At 46.2% G+C, this 17,911-nt stretch overlaps 1 protein-coding gene across 1 annotated transcript in view; it reads right to left on the minus strand.

The window, feature by feature from the left end:
- Gnb5 (G protein subunit beta 5) overlaps positions 1–17,911 on the minus strand; it is a 40,783-nt gene that overhangs the window by 16,257 nt on the left and 6,615 nt on the right. The window contains exons 2-4 of the mRNA XM_008829771.3: positions 6,340–6,476; positions 3,200–3,241; positions 950–1,026 (exon numbers count right to left, since the gene is read on the minus strand). Coding sequence (XP_008827993.1) covers positions 950–1,026; positions 3,200–3,241; positions 6,340–6,476 — 256 coding nt within the window. The remainder of the gene's footprint in view (positions 1–949; positions 1,027–3,199; positions 3,242–6,339; positions 6,477–17,911) is intronic.

Here is a 17,911-nt window from a genome sequence, read left to right on the forward strand (position 1 = left end):
ATGTGGAATCTGGGGATCAAACAGGCTGTCAGGTTTGATGGGAAGTAGCTTTACTCATTGAGGCATTGTCTTTTAATTTTTAATATTTTTATTACATTCATTTATTTGTGTGTAGGTGTTTGTACCACATGTATAGAGATCAGAGGACTTGTTTGGAATTTGGTTCTCTCTTTCTACCATGTGGGTCCTAGAGATCAAACTCAAGTTGCCAGTTTTGGTAGTAAGCATCTTTACCTGTTGAGCCATTTCCCCAGCCCAGCTGAGCCATTTTGATGGTCCCCCTTTTTTAAATTAAAAATTTATTATAGCTGGGCATAGTGGTGCACACCTTTAATCCCAGCACTTGGGAGGCAGAGGCAGGCAGATCTCTGTGAGTTCAAGGCCAGCCTGGTCTACATAGTGAGTTCCAGGACAGCTGGGGCTACAGGGAGACCATGTCTCAAAAAAGAAAAAAAACAAAACAAAAAACCCCAAAATTATTTATTATATGTGTGTGTCTGTATGATGTGTGTAAGTGTGCAGAGATCAAAGAACAACTTTTAGGAGTCTGTTCTCTCATATTGTGGGATCTAGGGATCAAACCCAGGTTGCTAGGTTTGCTTGGCAAGCACTTTTACCTGCTGTGCTATCTCCCCGGCCTCTGCCTGGCTTTTTATGTGGGTGCTGGGGATTCAAACTCAGGTCCTCACATTTATGCAGCAAGCACTTTATCCACTGAGTCATCTCCTCACCCCCTATTTTTTGTTGTTCATGGCAGATCTCAGGCCAGCTGTTTTACAGTGCCCCACATTGTGCACTTAAGTTGTTTCCTCTTGGTTAGACAGTACAGGTTGAGACCTGTATCAGAAGTGTTTCAGGTTTCAGATTTTTTTTTTTTTTGGTTTTGGAATATTTGCTTATACAAAGTAGAAAAGTATTTTGTGGCTAGTAGGGTATCTGAAAGGCTTACCCACAAGCAATGGCACATCCTGATGGAGCGTAAGCGCATGCCATCACCCACGTGCAGGGCATGGTGACCGCGTGCTCCTGAAACACAGCAGCACCAATCAACAGTGAGCAGCAGGCACACACACACACACACAGGCTTAATATTTGAGTTTTACAAAATAAAAGCACCAGAGTCCCCACTAAATATCACCCACCAAAGGGACGTGGCTAGGGGCAAAGGTGGGCTTGGCCTCTTCAGTACCAAGTCTCAGCTAATAAATAGTGATATTTTACTTCTTTATTACTATATTCCTGTTGTTCTGCATAGGTATTGAGGGCTCCTTTCTTTTGATTATCTATCTACCTACCTATCACCTGTTTTATATATGTATGTATGTATGTATCTATCAATCTATCTTTCAATCTGTATCTAATCTATATCATCTATCCATTATCTATCATCTGATCTATCTATCTATCTATCTATCTATCTATCTATCTATCTATCTATCTATCTAATCTATCTATCTGTCTGCATGATTTTCCAGACATACTTTATCTTATCAACTTAGTTCCCATTTTCACAAGCCATCTGGAGTGACTTTATGTACAAGCTTGCTTACATGTGAGCACCCACAAGTCTACCCACAAGGAGTCCTAAAATCTTTCCTTGCAAGGCATGTGTGGGAGTGGGAGGAGGAAGGTGATTTAGGGGTGTGTGCACAGATGACAGAGAACTCCCAAATTAAGAACCAAATTTAAGAGCTCATGTCTGGGGGCTTGGTCATCACAGCCCCCTGCAGGCAGGTTAGCAAACTGCAGCAGTCCTGCTTAGAAGCATCTGGGTCTGCACTCTCCTCTTCCGAAGGGAGTTTCTGATTCTGACACTAGATGTGGGACTCTGTGTAGATCAGCCATTTGATCTGTGTGTAGTCCTTGTTCTGTCTGTGAAATGAGGGAGAGGACCAGCCCATTCCCAGAGCACACTCAAGGCCAGGTCTTTTCTGTTTTGGCTGTATTTGTGTGGGGAGATCCAGGTCTCAATACTGCCTGCCTAAATCCTGCTGTCTCTTGAACTGTACTGCCTCTCAGATGTTAGAAACACTCCACCACTGTGCTGGATAGCTTTAGTTGTCAACTTGACACACCTGGGTAGAGGGACCCTCAATTGGGGAACTGCCTCCATTGGACTGGCCTGTGGCCATGTCTGTGGGGCATTTTCTTGATTTTTGAGTGATGTGGGAGGGCCCAACCCACTGTGGGCTGTGCCACCCCTGGGTAGGATGTTCTGTATTGTATAAGAAAGTAGGCTGAGCATGAGCCAGGGGAGCAAGCCAGTAAGTAGTGTTCCTCCATGATCTGTGCTTCAGCTCCTGCCTTCAGGTCCCTGCCCTGAGTTCCTACCTTAGGTTCCCTGATGAACTATGACCTGGGAGATGGAAGACAAATAAATCCTTTCCTCTCCAAGTTGGTATTGGTCAGAGTGATCTGTCAGAGCAATTGACGGCAGACTAGAACAACCACCTTCTCACTAAATGGGGGCTACTTGTGGCACAGGGCAGCTCAGACTTTATAGCAGTGGTTTCCAGCTTGTCAGGAGTCACACAGCAACGTCAAGTCTCCCCAGGAGTCAGTCAGTGCTCCGTGAAGTAAACACATGGAGGACCACTAAAGCACACAATGCAGAAGATGCTGAGGCTACTGAGAGGGGTCTGGATCTGAGGAGGGAGCTAATGCATACGAAGGCCTGTGCAAACTTAAAATTCTTTTGTGTGTGCATGTGTGTGCATGCACATGTTTATATGTGTGAGTGTGCTTGCCACAGAATGTGTGTGGAGATCAGAGAACAACTTGCAGAGTTGGTTTTCTCTTTCTACCATATGGGTTTCAGGCATCAAACTCAGGTTACTGGGCTTGGGTGGCAGGTGCCTTTACTCGCTGAGCCCTCTTGCTGGCCCCATACTCCTTCACCCCTTGTTCATTTCTACAGTGTTATGACTCTGCTAAGAGGTAAGGGAGGGATAACTGAGAATTTTTGTCTTTTGCATCCTCACTCAAAGAGAAATATTGAACACAGTTGCGCATGTGGGCCTAACAAGTTTTCCTGGCTGTGCTCTATCCTGTCCTCTAGGAGGCAAGGCTGGGATGGCTGAGCTGTTCAGATATGACTGTACATTCTTGGGGTTTCCATCCCCATTCACTGGGTGCCTGGAGAGGAGGGAGTCACCTTGGTAACCTGGGGCCACTTACAGGACTGGGAAGAATGCCTTACCTTGTTAGTGGTGAAGGAATCCCACACAATCACCTTTCCATCCTGGAGAGAGACAAGAAAACAGTTGAAGAGTTGGTAATGGCAATGCACTCATACCAGTAACAACTTATCAGTAACAGCCGTGGAGTGAGTCCTGAACACTGGGCCCAGCTGGGCAGCATGGGGAGCCAGTGCAAATCTTGAATGATCAAGACCTCCTCGCCTACCTGAATAAGGGGGTGTGAGGGAGGGAAGGCTGGGCTTTCCAAGAAACTAAAGGCTCAGTTCTCAGCACTACATTGTTTGGTCTAGATGAAACTACACAAAAAACAAAGCCAGGCATGGTGGTGCATACCTTTAATCCCAGGTAGAGGCAGGCAGATCTCTGTGAGACTGAGATTGAGGCCTGTCTGGTCTGTATAGTGAGTTCCAAGCCAGTTGGGGCTACAGAGTGACCTGTCTTCAAAACCAAACAACAACAACAACAACAACAACAACAAGCACTATAGAAAATAAGACTCAGATGCTTTTTTATTGGACAGCATCTCACGTAGCCCAGACTGGCCTAGAACTTGTTTGTGGCTGAGGATGACCTTGAACAACTGATGCGCTTCCCTCCACCTCCTGAGTGCTGGGATTGCAGGTGTGCACTGCCATTCCTGGTTCAGGATCAATCTCTGAGTCCCTCAAGCCATTTGGAGGCAAAACTTGCAGGAAGATCAGGCTGGAAAATATTCTTTAGGGCAGAAGTGAGGTTTGATGTTATGGTGACAGAGTCTTTGCCTACCACTTTTGGTAGAAGTCTAGATTAATGCTGCATGTGGCTGAGGTCAAGGTTCATAGTTTGGAGCTCTTCAAGATTCCAAAGCTCATGGGTTAACAGGATGCACAGAGTGGGTTAGGAAATATTTCATGCATAAACACAGCAGGGGCTCCGAGTATGCACTTTGGGGTCCTTGGTGCCTAGAGTCCATACTCCCTAGGTGGGGACGTTGACTCTGCCCACTCTGCAGTCTCATTAAACTAAGTGTAGTCCTCCACAAGCTGATTTGCACGCCAGGTACCTGGAGAGAAGTATCTTCACCCTCAAACTCTATTCTCTCTCATCAGAGTGACTAATCTGCTTTAAAGGGAGAAGGTTGCTGGTAAATCAAAATCTGTTTCAGAGTCTTCTATATTTTCAGCCTTCATCCCACACTCCATGCACATCCTCCTACCTCTCTGGAGCAGAGGGAGATGCACAAAATGTACTCAGAAGTGTCAGTGTGGCCCTGCTTCCCCCCTCCTTTCCCAATAAGAGTAGCACATGAGGGGCTGGGGCTGTAGCTCAGATGGTACAGTGCTTGCCTAACATGCACAAAACCCTGGGTTCAATCCTTAGTGCCACATAAACTGGGCAAGGTGGTGTACACCTGTAATCTTAGCACTTGGGAGATAAAAGAAGGGGGATCAGAAGTTCAAGGTCATCCTCAGCTACATAGTAACTTTGAGGATAGCCTGGGATACATGAGATCCTGTCTCAAAAAAAGAATGGTACATGAGTGACAGAAAATTCCATATATGGTAAGGATCTAGAGGACAGAAAAGCCAGGCAGCAACATGGCAGCTTGACAGCCACTTTATAAAAATAAGTACTTGAGGGGCTGGAGGGATGGCTCAGTGGTTAAGAGCACTTGCTGTTCTTGCAGAGGATCAGAGTTTGGTTCACAAGTGCCTGTAACTCCAGCTCCCTGGGGATCTGATGCCTTTGGCCTCTGCAGGCACCTGTTCTCATGTTTATAAACAGACAAAAACATATACATAATTTAAAAATAAATGTTAAAAAATAAGCATTTGGGGAAAGATAAAGACTAGAAAGGAACATTCTTCAATAATAAACTGGATACCTGCCATCTCAGCACCAAGTGCAATGTGGCATGTGAGATCTACAGGTAACAGATTAGTCACACCTATCCTACCTAACATGACACTGACAGAGATGTGACACCTGGTGGGTGTTAACATGTACATTTTCTTTTTAAAAGTATTTTCTGTATGGGTATGTGCAGGTGAGTGTGGTGCCCCAAATTTCTTACTGAATATAATAAATAGACTGTTATATTGTAGAATCTCAATCACTTTTGCCTTCTGATTTGCGAAAAGGCTTTTAAAAATGGGTTCACTTACAAATGAGACCCTGTAATATGCTAAGGGAGAAATTTTTCTAAGGGTTCATCAAAAAAGTTAAATATAGGGGCTGGAGAGATGGCTCAGTGGTTAAGAGCACTGACTGCTTTTGCAGAGGACCCAGGTTCAATTCCCAGCACCCACAAGGTGGCTAGGAACAGTCTTTAACTCCAGTTCCAGGGGAATCCAAAGCCCTCTTCTGACCTCTGAGGCACTGCACGACAAGGGTACACTCACATACATGCAGGCAATACACTTGTACACATAAAAAAAACCAAATATAGGGGCTGGAGAAATGACTTAGTGGTTAAGAACACTGGCTACTCTCGAAGGGGAGTTTGGTTCCCAGCACCCACATGGAGGCTGACAACCATCTGTAACTCCAGTTCTGGGGGATCCGATACCCTCTTCTGGTCTCTGTGGGTACTGCATGCATGTGGTACACTTACATACATGCAGGCAAAATAGTAATACAAATAAAACGAAAATAAAAATTTTAAAGTTAAATATAGAGCCGGGTGTGGTGGTGCACACCTTTAGTCCCAGCACTTCAGAAGAGGAGGTAGGTGGATCTCTGTGAGATTGAGACCAGCCTGGTCTACATAGAAAGTTACAGGCCAGCTAGGGAAATCTGTCTCAAAAACAAAACAAAATAAAACAAAAAAACCTAAAAAAAGGCAATGATAGTCTACAGTGTTCGAGCCATTACCAATTCCAAATCTTTCCCAATCAGAGAGGTTGTCCAGTGTGTAGGAGCAGCCTTGCCTGTTTCAGTTGTGGGGCTCAACCCCAAGGCACTGTGCATACCAGACAAGGACTCCAACACTGATGCAGATCCCCAACACCGCAGAAGTCTTTATTAATTCATGTCCTTTGTAGAATAAGCAATCATAAAGATGAGAGCGGGGCTTGTGAAAAGGACTGCTCTTTCCATCTGTTGTAAGATCAGAAATACAAGGTGGGGCACCAAGTGTGATATACCAAGTATGACGTACCTGCGAGGAGCTCACGATCCTCCGCTTATCTTTGCACCAGTCCATGCACAGGACTTTGTTCCCGTGGCCTTTAAGTGTCCTTCTGGTCTTCATGACAAACTGGCCCAGGGCCTCAACGCGCTCGGCCACCTGGTGCACTGTAAAGATAGAGTCATAGTTAGTTCTGTTATGTAGGGCCAGGCTCTGAGACTGGGCTGGTTCAGGAAAGCCCTTGGCTCCACAGAGGGAGGTGGCCAGGGCTTTCTCTCTGTGACAGCATGCATTTCCTATTCTTAGGCCTTGTGATGCTTTTTTCTAAGATCAGAAAGTAGAGAAAACAGAGTTCTCGTTTTAAAAATCTTACAGTTTTCAATCTACATGTGTCATAGTATTAACAAGACTGCTTCCTATTTCTAAAGCACTACATAGTCTATAGCCACAGCACCCCAAATGAGCCCAATCCCACCTACAGCACCATGTAGACTCGGAGAGGTGGGCAGGGCAGGCAGCAGGGTGAGGCTGTTGTCTCCTTGTAACAGGCAGGGAGACTGAAGCTTACAGAGATTCTTTGGATAACACAAGTTCATACAACTCCTGGGAAGCTGGGTTCTGAAGTTTGTCTTTCATTTCTCTCTCTCTCTCTCTCTCTCTCTCTCTCTCTCTCTCTCTCTCTCTCTGTGCGCGTGCGTGCGCACACAAGGAGCATGTAGTGGCTAGAAGACAACCTTGGGTGTTAACCTTTAGGACTGTTGTCCACCTTCTTTGAACAAGGTTTCAAACTTGGCCTGGAACTCACCAAGTATGCTAGGCTGGATGACCAGCAAGCTCCATGGATCCTCCTATCTCCACCTCCCTAGCACTGGAGTTGAAGTTTGTCTTTCATTTCTCTCTCTCTCTCTCTCTCTCTCTCTCTCTCTCTGTGCGCGTGCGTGCGCACACAAGGAGCATGTAGTGGCTAGAAGACAACCTTGGGTGTTAACCTTTAGGACTGTTGTCCACCTTCTTTGAACAAGGTTTCAAACTTGGCCTGGAACTCACCAAGTATGCTAGGCTGGATGACCAGCAAGCTCCATGGATCCTCCTATCTCCACCTCCCTAGCACTGGAGTAAAAAGCACATGCCTTGCATTTTGACATGGGTGCTGGAATTGAATCAGGTCCTCATGCTTTAATGGTGAGCACTTTACTGACTGAGCCACTCCCGGCCCTAACACTTTCTACTCAAGGAAAGTTGGCTTTATAAGAACCATCCCATTGGGGCATACTGTGCACCCTGCTGTCTGACAGCAGACACTGTCTAACTGTCCCTGTGCCTAGCACAAGCCTGGGACATAGCAGGAGTTACAGGAATCACCAAGCAAGCTGTGACCAAATGATGCACCTGTGAGATTGCTAAAGAACTTTAAGTCCATAGAAATCAACACAGTCTTAGAGGTCTGGACAGAATCTACTAGGGCATCATTCTACCAAGATGGAGCTCCAAACAGCATTCTTTCAGGGGCTGGGACCTGCACCCTTTTCTGAGGCCTGCACCCTTTTCTGAGGTCTAGAGATTGTTTATGGACTTAGAGAGGCATGGCAGATGCTAGGCCAGTGACCAGAAGGAAATAGAGAGTTCTTAATGAAGCTGGTGGGAAACAGAGGTCCACAAGGCTCAGGGACTCCATAGTTGGTAGCTGAGGGGGTACCACTCTGTCTCTGGTAATGGTTATCCTGTCCTGGGCTCCTGCTCCCAGGCCTTTTTTGCAGACAAGGAGAGGAGAGGACTTAGCCAGGCCAAGAGAACACTGTGGATGGAGCCCTATGACTACAGTGCCCCTCAGAGACATCTTCCCTGCATCCTTTCCTCTGCCCTTCCCTCTTGCTAAGCATTTCCAAGTCTAAAGAGCTCTCTTAGAGGACCACAGTATGGTATCAGGAAATGAATACTGTCTAATCTACAGGCCTCATGGAGCTGTACCATCCCAACACTTTTACAGCAAAGGACAATTCAAGGTCACGTGCTCCATCCTTGTGGCTCTTCAGTCCCCGGTTCTCATTTTGGAATTCAACATCTGGCAGCCCACTCACAGTAAGGCTCTGCTGAGGCAAGCCCATCAGGAACCCTACAGGCAGACACTGATGGTAACTGATCAGTTGATGAATGCGGCACCTGCCAGTTTCCCTACCAGTTACCATTTACTTTCTGAAATGAAAAAGTCCCTTATAGAAATGGACTCTGAGACTATAAATATGGTGCTGCTCCTCCAACTATGGTGTTTGCCTTTTCTTTTTTTTAATTTTATTTATTATTTTTATTTTATGTGTATGCCTCCTGTGTTGCCTGCATGTAGGTAAGTGCATCCACGTCGTACAATGCCTGCATTGGTCAGAAAAGGCTGTCAGACCCCCTGGAACTGGAATTACGGACAGCTTTTAGCTTCCATGTGGATGCTGGGATTCGAACCCAGGTCTTCTGCAAGAACAACCAGTGTTTTTAACCGCTGAGCTATCTCTCCAGCCCCAGGTGTTTAGCTTTTCAGGACAGTGTTTTACATTTCCCAGGCAGGGCTTGAACTTACTAAGTAGCTGAAGATGACTTTGAACTTCTGATCCTCCAGCTTCCACTTTCCCAGTGCTGGGATTACAGATATGCTCCACCATGCCCAGTTTATGTGGTACCTTGTACATGCTATACAAGCACTCTACTGCAGAATTTCACCCCAGCCTTCTGCTCATCCAACTCCAAAGCCCTCACAGCACCACCCACTAAACAGCCCCGTAGAGCCAGTTACTGAGCTGTTGGTTGGCAGGCAAGTGGTGATTTTCCTGGGCCCACCACTCCTTCCACATTCAACAGCTGCCTTTCTAAATGAAAGAGGGGCTTTACCCTCCCCTAGCCCCATCTAATGATTCATTTATTGACATGGATGGGAACTTCTGGATTCTTCCTGTATTCATCAGGTTATAATCTATTACTATTACTTCTTTTCTCCCCATGCTGGGGATTGAGCCTAGGGTCTTGTGTGTGCCAGGCAGGCTCTACCATCAAGTCACATCCCGACCTTGCAAATGCCAGGCAAGCACTCTACTATAAGAATGACTTTTGTAACCAAAGATGTTCTGAAATCGTTTAACACTGTCTCATCTTGTTTAACCCAAAACATATAGCTTTAGTCTCTCATGACCCTTCCTTGCCCTTGACCCAGAACAGTGTATGTGCATCTGTATGCTTTGCATATCAAGCAAGCACTTTGAACAGCAGATATTTGTTGGAAGCAAGCAAGATTATCCCATTTGTGTTGCAAACAACAGGGATTAAACTGATAACATCTGTTGTGTTTATGTGTGTGCTGTTTGAAGACAGTAGGGTTAGAAAGAAGGTAAAATCCTTCTGATAAGGGTCCATTTTCCTTCCCCATTTCATGCTGGATGCACAGTTTCAATAAAAGAGAGAGTGAAGCTTTGGTTTGAGAGCACAGTTCTGAGAATTCTGAAGAAACCGGTCTCAGAGCAGTTCAGGTCCTCTCTTGACTAAAATGGATGCTAAGAGTCAGGCTATTTTTTTTTTTTTTTTTTTTTTTTTTGTTGGAGACATGGCCTCCCTTGTAGCACCAGCTGTCCTGGAACTCACTATGTAGACCAGGCTGGCCTTGAACTCACAGAGATCCACCTGCCTCTGCCTCCCGAGTGCTGGGATTAAAGGTGTGTGCCATCAGGCCCGGCAAGGCAGGTTATTTTTATTCGGGCATAGCTGTAATCTAGCATCACATAATGCCATACTCTACCACTGAGCCATATCCTCTACCTTGCATGTGCCAAGCAAACATTTTGCCACTGAGCTGTATCTCTTACCTTCTGTGTGCCAAACAAGCACTCCACCAGAGTCACATCCCCAGCTTCTACATTTCACTCTGATGCCCTGACTATCCCGATGGCCATGGGGAAGCCCAATCATGCAAGTTCTCATGGCTTCCCACCATGTTTGATTATCTTTGGGAATTCCTAGTCCAGGCTTCTTGCCTGTGCCCACCATGGAATCAGTTTTTTTTTTTTCTCCAAGGAATCCCGATCCCCGTTAGTGTCCACCCCCTGGGAAGAATAAACAAAGGTGTACAAAAAAAGTCCACATGAAAACCCCATTTACACCAGGGGTGTGGCTCATGCCTATAATCCCAGCACTTGGGAGGCCAAGGCAGATTGATTTCTGAATTTGAAATCAGCCTGTTCTACATTGCAAGTAGGCCAGCCAAAGCTACATAGTGAGACCCTGTCTCAGAACAAAACAAACAAAACAAAAATACTCAAAAGAAAACCCCAATTTCAAAAGTTCCTATCAACTATGAAATGCTGTGTCAGTGTTCAGAGATCATACCATTGCATCCATAAAAGCACATTAGTCTCTTACAGATACACTCCTCATAAGACACACTGGAAAAAGTTGAAAAAAAAACAGACCTAATTTTCTGAATTCTTATAGGCCTTTTACACAAGCCACCATCAGGGCTGGGGGCACATCCTTCTTAGTAATCACTCTACAACTTCATACCCACACTGTTGTTGTCTCTCTTGCTTCTACACTAGAGGAAGCCCAGCCTTTCAATGTCCTTGTTAAAAAAGAAGCTGCTTGGGGGCTGGAGAGATGGCTCCACAGTTAAGAGCATTGGCTGCTCCTACAGAGGACCCAGGTTTGGCTCTCAGCACCCACATGGCGGTTAACAACTGTCTATAACTTCAGTTCTAGGAGATCCAATGCCCTCTTCTGACCTCTGTGGGCACTGCATGCACATGATGAACTTCCATGCATGTAGGCAAAACATTCATACACAAAATAAAAATGAATAAAGAACCAAAAATCTTAAAAGCCCCATGTGAGCCTTAGTTTCAATAGTCAAGTTGGCACAGTACAGAATGCAGGTGTCTAGATCAGGGTGGCCTGTGAGCATGTCTGTAGGGGACTGTTTTGATTATGTTACTAATGTGGGAAGACCTAGTCTAAAAGTGTGTGGCAGCATACCCTGGGTTGGGGTCATAGACTGTATGAGTGGAGACACTGAGCTGAGCACTGGTAAGCATGCATGCATTCACTCTCTTCTCTTGACTGGATGTGACCAGCTGCTTCAAGCTCCTGCCTTGACTTCCCTGTGGTGATGGACGGTAACCTGGGATCGTAAGCCAAATAAGCCTTTTCTCTCTTAAAGTTGATTTTGTCAGTGTATTTTATCACAGCAACAGGAAACAAAATTAGGCAATCTTGTTCCCTTCTTTTTTGGTAACTGTCCTTTCTAACCCCTTAATCTATCATCCTGACTTTGGATGCCAAGAAACTCACCTATTCATCAGGGTGAACTTGGTAGCACTGGTGGGAAACACATGAACAACTTCAATCTTCTTGAAAGTTCCTTTCCCACTGAGCTGGTCCTGTTATGCCCCTTGAACAATGTGGATTTAGCCTTTACATAAACCTTATTAGTTGTATGTGAGGCTTGGGGACCACCTGGTGTGTGAGGGTCTGTCTCTGTCCTCTGTGGAGAGCCAAGCTGAAGGAAGGGATGAAGCTGGAAGGTTGATCTCAAACAACCTGTAACTTGCCAGAAGGGAGGGCACAGGGAGCATCTGATCCAGAGGACGGGGAGGTACACTGGGCTCTGGGGTGTTATCTGAGCTCACAATGGAGGAGAGTGAGTTCATGTATGGGGCTCTCTGTGGGCATGAACTGAGAAAATGCAAAAGCAAAGACCCAAAGGCATGAAATGCTCAGAGGCAGTACAAGCAACTCACTCACAGTAGGGTATGCAGAGTGAGGAATGAGGCAGGCATGTGGTGCATGCCAGCAACAGCTCAGCTATGACAGTGATTGGGGCCTGCTGGCAGGATGTCATCAGAAGAGTGACAGCTAGATCTGCAGTCAGATCTCTGGCTGCAGCATGGAACACCACAGATGGAGACAACACTGGGTGGGGGGAGGGGGGCCCAGTTAGGAGATTCCTCTTTTTGGCAGAGCTCTCTTCAGAGACCATAGCACTTGCTGTTCCACATGTCCGCAGTCTCTCTAAGACCTGCCTGCAACAGCCCAGAAGCTGCTCCAAAGGGGGCCAACTCCCTAACCCATGCCCAGAGTGTGCACTGCCTTCACTGTCTTCTTGCTTGGCTGGGGCTCATGCAGCTGAATATTCTGGGATGCTACCTCAGACCAAGGTAGTCACAACCAGAAAGTCACGGCTGGGACTCCAGAAGAGGGAGAGAGTTAGAAGTGTGGACTAGTGAATGTTTATTGCATGAATGTTTCCAGAGCCCCAGTGAGGTGGTGAACACTTGCCAGGTACCTGGGTAGAGATAAGGCTGTCCCTGTTCTAACGAAGCTTACAGGCTGGAACTGACAGAGAGGTCAGCACCCAGGTGCCAAGCACTCTGCAATATTTCAGTAACTGTTACCCAGGGTTAGGGAGCCACAGATGTAGCTATCAAGGCAATATCATCAGAACCTGATTTTAAAGGAGACCTAAGGACTCAGATATTGAAAGACTAGGTAGGAAGCTTGTCTTTTCCCTTTCCCTCTTCCTTTCTTCCCTCCCTGCTTCCTCCTTCCTTCCTTCCCTCTTCCTTCCTTCCTTCCCTCCCTCCCTGCTTCCTCCTTCCTTCCTTCCCTCCCTCCCTGCTTCTTCCTTCCTTCCTTTCCCTCCCTCCCTCCCTCCTTCCTTCCTTCCGTCTGCTCCTCCTTCCTTCCTCAGACATATGCTACCACATGTGGCAAGACTTTCAGTGTATTTCAGCAACATCCCCCCATTTATTGCTCTTGGTGACAGGAGATGGGCTGAAGGCTTTATAGAACAGCTTGAACATGCAGCTTTTATCTTTCTTTTGACAGGTAAGGAAGCCATCAGGTACAGGTACTCAGGACCTTCTGTGCACATCCTTCAACCCTTGAGAACAGGTATTCACCTCTGTATTAGTCAGGGTTCTCCAAAGAAACAGAACCGGTAGAATGAATGTATATATGTATAGAGATTTATCAGCTTAGCTCACAGGTAGAGTCCGAGTAGTCCAACAATGGCTGCACCACACTGGAGAGGCTGAGAATCTGTAGTCGCTTAGTCCATGAGGCTGGATGTCTCAGTAGTCCCAATATGGTGCTGAAGGTCTGACGAATTCCAAAAGATCAGCTAGTCTACAGCAGCAAGACGAACTCACCAGCGAAAGAGAAGGCAAGCAGCAAGAAGCCAGGTGTTCTCCTCTGCTGTGGCCTTTTATACTGGCCGCCATCAGAAGGTAATGCCCACATTTAGGGTGTGTCTTCCAGCTTCAGATGATCCAATCAAGAAGATCTCTCTCATTTCAGTTAATCCCAGATCCAGTCAAGTTGACACCCAGGATTAGCCATCATAACCTCCGAGGGTAGAATCAATTTTTTGATGGCCATGACTGGCAGCCAAGGTAGCTGTGAGCCTTCAGAGAACCAAGGACAATGATGCCCTCGTGGCTTCCCATACCACAGGATATGGCCAAACTGATGATTGCAGGGTTAGTCAAGAAACTGCCTAGTTCTAGCTTGGCCTCTCTCTGGTTATGGGAAGTTAGACCAGCATGCCTCAGCAAGCACATACGGAGTCCCTTCTGTAGACAGGCCAGTGGGGTGCTCCAGGTCTTCAGGGCTGAACACACCAGTCGCAGATGCACCAAGCTTGGAATTTGTCAAACATCAGGCACACATGTGGAGTGTTGCTTTTCACACTTTCATTTTGGCTAGAGAAATCTTGCTCCATTCTTCCATTTTATCTTGGAGATAAAATCTTACTAAAAGCAAGTGATGCCAATAAACAAAAGTGGAACTGAGGTTCAGGGCTATCCAGGGAAGATGTCTGGGCTTTGGAGGCTGGTTATACCCAAGGCCCAAGCAATAAGAGCGAAAGCTGGTGAGCCACATCAGGCCTCTTACCTCCCAGGAGGACAATGAGGCTGGGGAAGGACATCATTTGGAATTTAGTGGGAAACAAACAGGTGCTGTCCTCCCTGAAATGTGGGTGTTAGGAGTTGATCTGGCTGCGACCTTGGAAACAATCTAGAACTCTGGTAGACTAATCTTCCCTCAGGACAGAGTCACCTCTCAACTTTCAGGCAGTTGTTTTACTGTGTATTTTGTAACCTGCAGTCATGTCATCCGATAGCAGACTATACTGTGTCCGGGTCAACAGACAAATATGCAAAAAGGCCCAGAGTGTGACCAAGCCCTAGAATGGCCCAGAAAATGAACACTCTGAAACCAAGGACAAGTTCAAACACAAGTGAGAGCTCTGAAATACATAACTAGAACTAGTAAAAAATAACTGTGATCGAGGTGTAGTGGCACATACCTGTAATCCCAGCACTGATGCAGGAGAATTGCTGTAAGTTCAAGGTCAGCCTTGGCTACACAGAGATTTCCAATCAGCCTTTGTAGATGATTCAACGTAGGTGTGGCTTCTTTCTGGGACCTTTAGTTCACAAATCTTTAAGATGGAATACTCCATGGTTCTATATAGTAACATTAAATGATGGTAGAGTACTTGCCTAGCATGCAGGAAGCCCTGGGTTCAACTCCCAGCACTGAAAAAAACTGGCTGTTCTGGTGCATGTTTGTAATCCCAGGATTTGGAAGGTGGAGGCATTAGAATCAGAAGGTCAAGGTCATCCTCAGTTACACAGAAAGTTGGAGACCAAAATGGAATACATGAGACCGTGTCTCTCCTCCTTCCCTCCCAAAATGTGCATGATGGGGGAACTGTTTAATATATTGGGTTAAATGTAAATGGTGGCTCAACCTCTAATATAATCCAAAGTGTGCTTACAAAATCATATATACAAATTTAGAAGCATAAGCTATGAGATGTACCAGAATACGAAAAGAGGTGGGCGGGCTGGGTGGGCCTTGCTTCCATCTCATTGCTGCTCCACAGTGAGCAAGCTTATTGTGAAAACCACTCAGAACACTTCCCTAGTGTTCTTATGTACTGCAGAAGGTGACAGGGCGTGAGAGGCATCCTGGCTTTGGGCTCCCTCTGCAGGCAGCAGAGGGCAGAGCAGCAGGCAGTGCAGGGAAATCAACTTTCAGCCTGGGTATGGGAGAACATTTCCTTAGAACACAGGGAAAGTTAACGACATGCTTGCTTCAGGCCTATTTAGAGTATAACTGTACCTAGATTATCCCCTAAGCCTTGAAATCAGATTAGTACAGGGCTCCCACCATAGAGCATTTGAAAGTTAAACCTTTCACAAAAGTACATTTAGAGCAGGCGAAAGAGTCAACAGTCTGATAAATCCTGCGATTAACCTAAATGAAGTCTCTATTCGGATACAGGGAAATTATGTAAATTTGCTTTCATTGTTTTGTTACTTAATGAAACTGGAAGCCGCCTCAAAGGCACTGGGACTCTGGATGAAGTCCCCACAGGGCCCAGGAGGCCACATCCTGGATGCTTTGTCTGCCGTCAGCCTGCCTTCCAGATTATTCCTCACTCTAATGCTGTCCTTCCTCCCTTAGTCTGGACTCTGTTCCAGCATTCACCTTTCTCATAATTACAGAAGCAACACATGCAGAGATGGGTCTCAGTGACAAGCCCCTAAAGAATCGCTGTGTCCCTAAAGATATTCCTAATGATAGTGGTGGACTGACCATTCGATACTGTGCTTTTTAAAATTAATTTTGGTATTTTAGCGTAATAGAAAAATGTGACTTTTTAATATGTGCATAATGGATTCTGCTTTATTCTTTTTAAACATATTTATTATCAGTTGGCCTGGAACTCACTATGTAGACCAAACTGGCCTTGAACTCACAAAGATCTGCCTGTCTCTGCCTCCTGAGTGCTGGGATTAAAGGTGTGCGTTACCACACCCAACTTTATTATTTATTTTTTGTGTATAAGTGCATTGCCTGCATGTAAGTGCACCTGTGTCATGCAATGCCCTCAGAGGTCAGAAGAGCGCATCAGATTCCTTGGACCTGGAGTTATGGATGGTTCTTAGCTGTCACATGGGCGCTGGGAATCAAACCTGGGTCCTCTGCAAGAGCAGCCGGTACTCTAAACTGCTGAGCCATCTTTCCAACCCCTCTGCTTCATTCTTTTAAAAAATACTTAATTTATTTTTATTTTATGAGTGTTTTGCCTATGGGTATTATATGTGTACCATGTGCATGCCATGCCCAGAGGCCAGAAGAGGGAGTAGGATTCCCTGGAGCTGGAGTTACAGGTGGTGCTGTATAGGTGCTGGGAATCAAGCCCAAGTCCTCTGCAAGAGCAGCAAGTGCTCTAAACTGCTAAGCCGTCTCTCCAGCCCTCTGAGAGGAGATAGTTAAACATGGGGAAGGGAAGGCCTGCAGCAGGAGCCTGACCCTCGGCTCTCTTCTGTGTGCTTTTGTACTGCCAGCCTGAGGGAGGCCCCTCTGTCTTCTGCATCTCAGATACTTTCTCATCTGGAAAAGGGAGAAGAAAACTCTACCTGGAGACTGAGGCTAGAAAAAGTGACCCCTTCCGATCTAAGAGCTGCTGATAGACTAAACAATGGCTCCCAAAGATGCCCACATCTTGATCCCTGGGACCTGTGAAGATGCCACCTTACATGGCAAAACAAGCCTTTGAAGATGTGACTATGTTAAGGGTCCTGAGATGGGAGGCTGATCCAGGTGGGCCCAATGAAACCACGAGAGTCCTTTTCACAGGGAGGCAGCAGAGTGAGTCAGAGGAGAATGATGTGAGAAGCAGTGGTAGGAACAGTGTGGGCCAGGAGTCAAGGAACACAATCCCAAGAATGTGAGGGATGGTAGGTCACAGGCCAAGGAACACAGCAGCCTCTAGATACTGAAGACATGGGGAATGGCTTTTCCCCTGGGGCCTCTGAACCTGCTGACCCCTTTAGACTTCTTACTGCTTTAACTGTGACCGTAGAAATCTATGCGGCACGTTGTAAATAGGAAACTTGCACAAGCTGCAGCTCTGTGACTGCAAAATCAAGCATGGGAGTCCTCCCCCTGCTGAGGGCTATCAGCAGACAGGGAGACGTTCAGGGAGAAGCAGGGCTGCTGACTGGAGCGGAGGCAGACTGGCTTCCTGCCATATGAGCTACTTCGGTGTGTGTCATGCTGGCCAAGGATATGGTTAGGGATGAGGGCCCAACAGAGAGGAAAGATGCTGTTCTGAGTGTTGCAGGGTTGAGATCTGAGAACAGGGGTCGTTGGATCAGAAAATGCTCGTTTTCCCCTTCATGTTTCTGATCTCCAGTTTTGTTGCAACAGACTTAAATTCTTTTTGTCCTTTGGTTTAGGGCTTCATGTATCCAAGGTTGGCCTCAAATTCATTATGTGGCTGAGGATGACCTTCATCTTCTGAGCCTCTTGCCTCTCAGCCTCCAGAGTGCTGGGATTACAGGCATGTATTACCACACCTAGTTTAAGTGGTATAGAGAACAGAACCGTGTGCATGCTAGGCAAGCAGTCTACCAAGTGAGCTGCATCTCCAGTCTAATTTTTTTTTTTTTTTTTTTTTTTTTTTTTGGAGACAATGTCTCTCTGTGGTTCCAGCTCTCCTGGAACCCACTATGTAGACCAGGCTGGCCTTGAACACACAGAGATCCACCTGCCT

Source organism: Nannospalax galili, unplaced genomic scaffold, assembly GCF_000622305.1.
Source record: "Nannospalax galili isolate Female #2095 unplaced genomic scaffold, S.galili_v1.0 scaffold213, whole genome shotgun sequence".
Classification (NCBI taxonomy): domain Eukaryota; kingdom Metazoa; phylum Chordata; class Mammalia; order Rodentia; family Spalacidae; genus Nannospalax; species Nannospalax galili.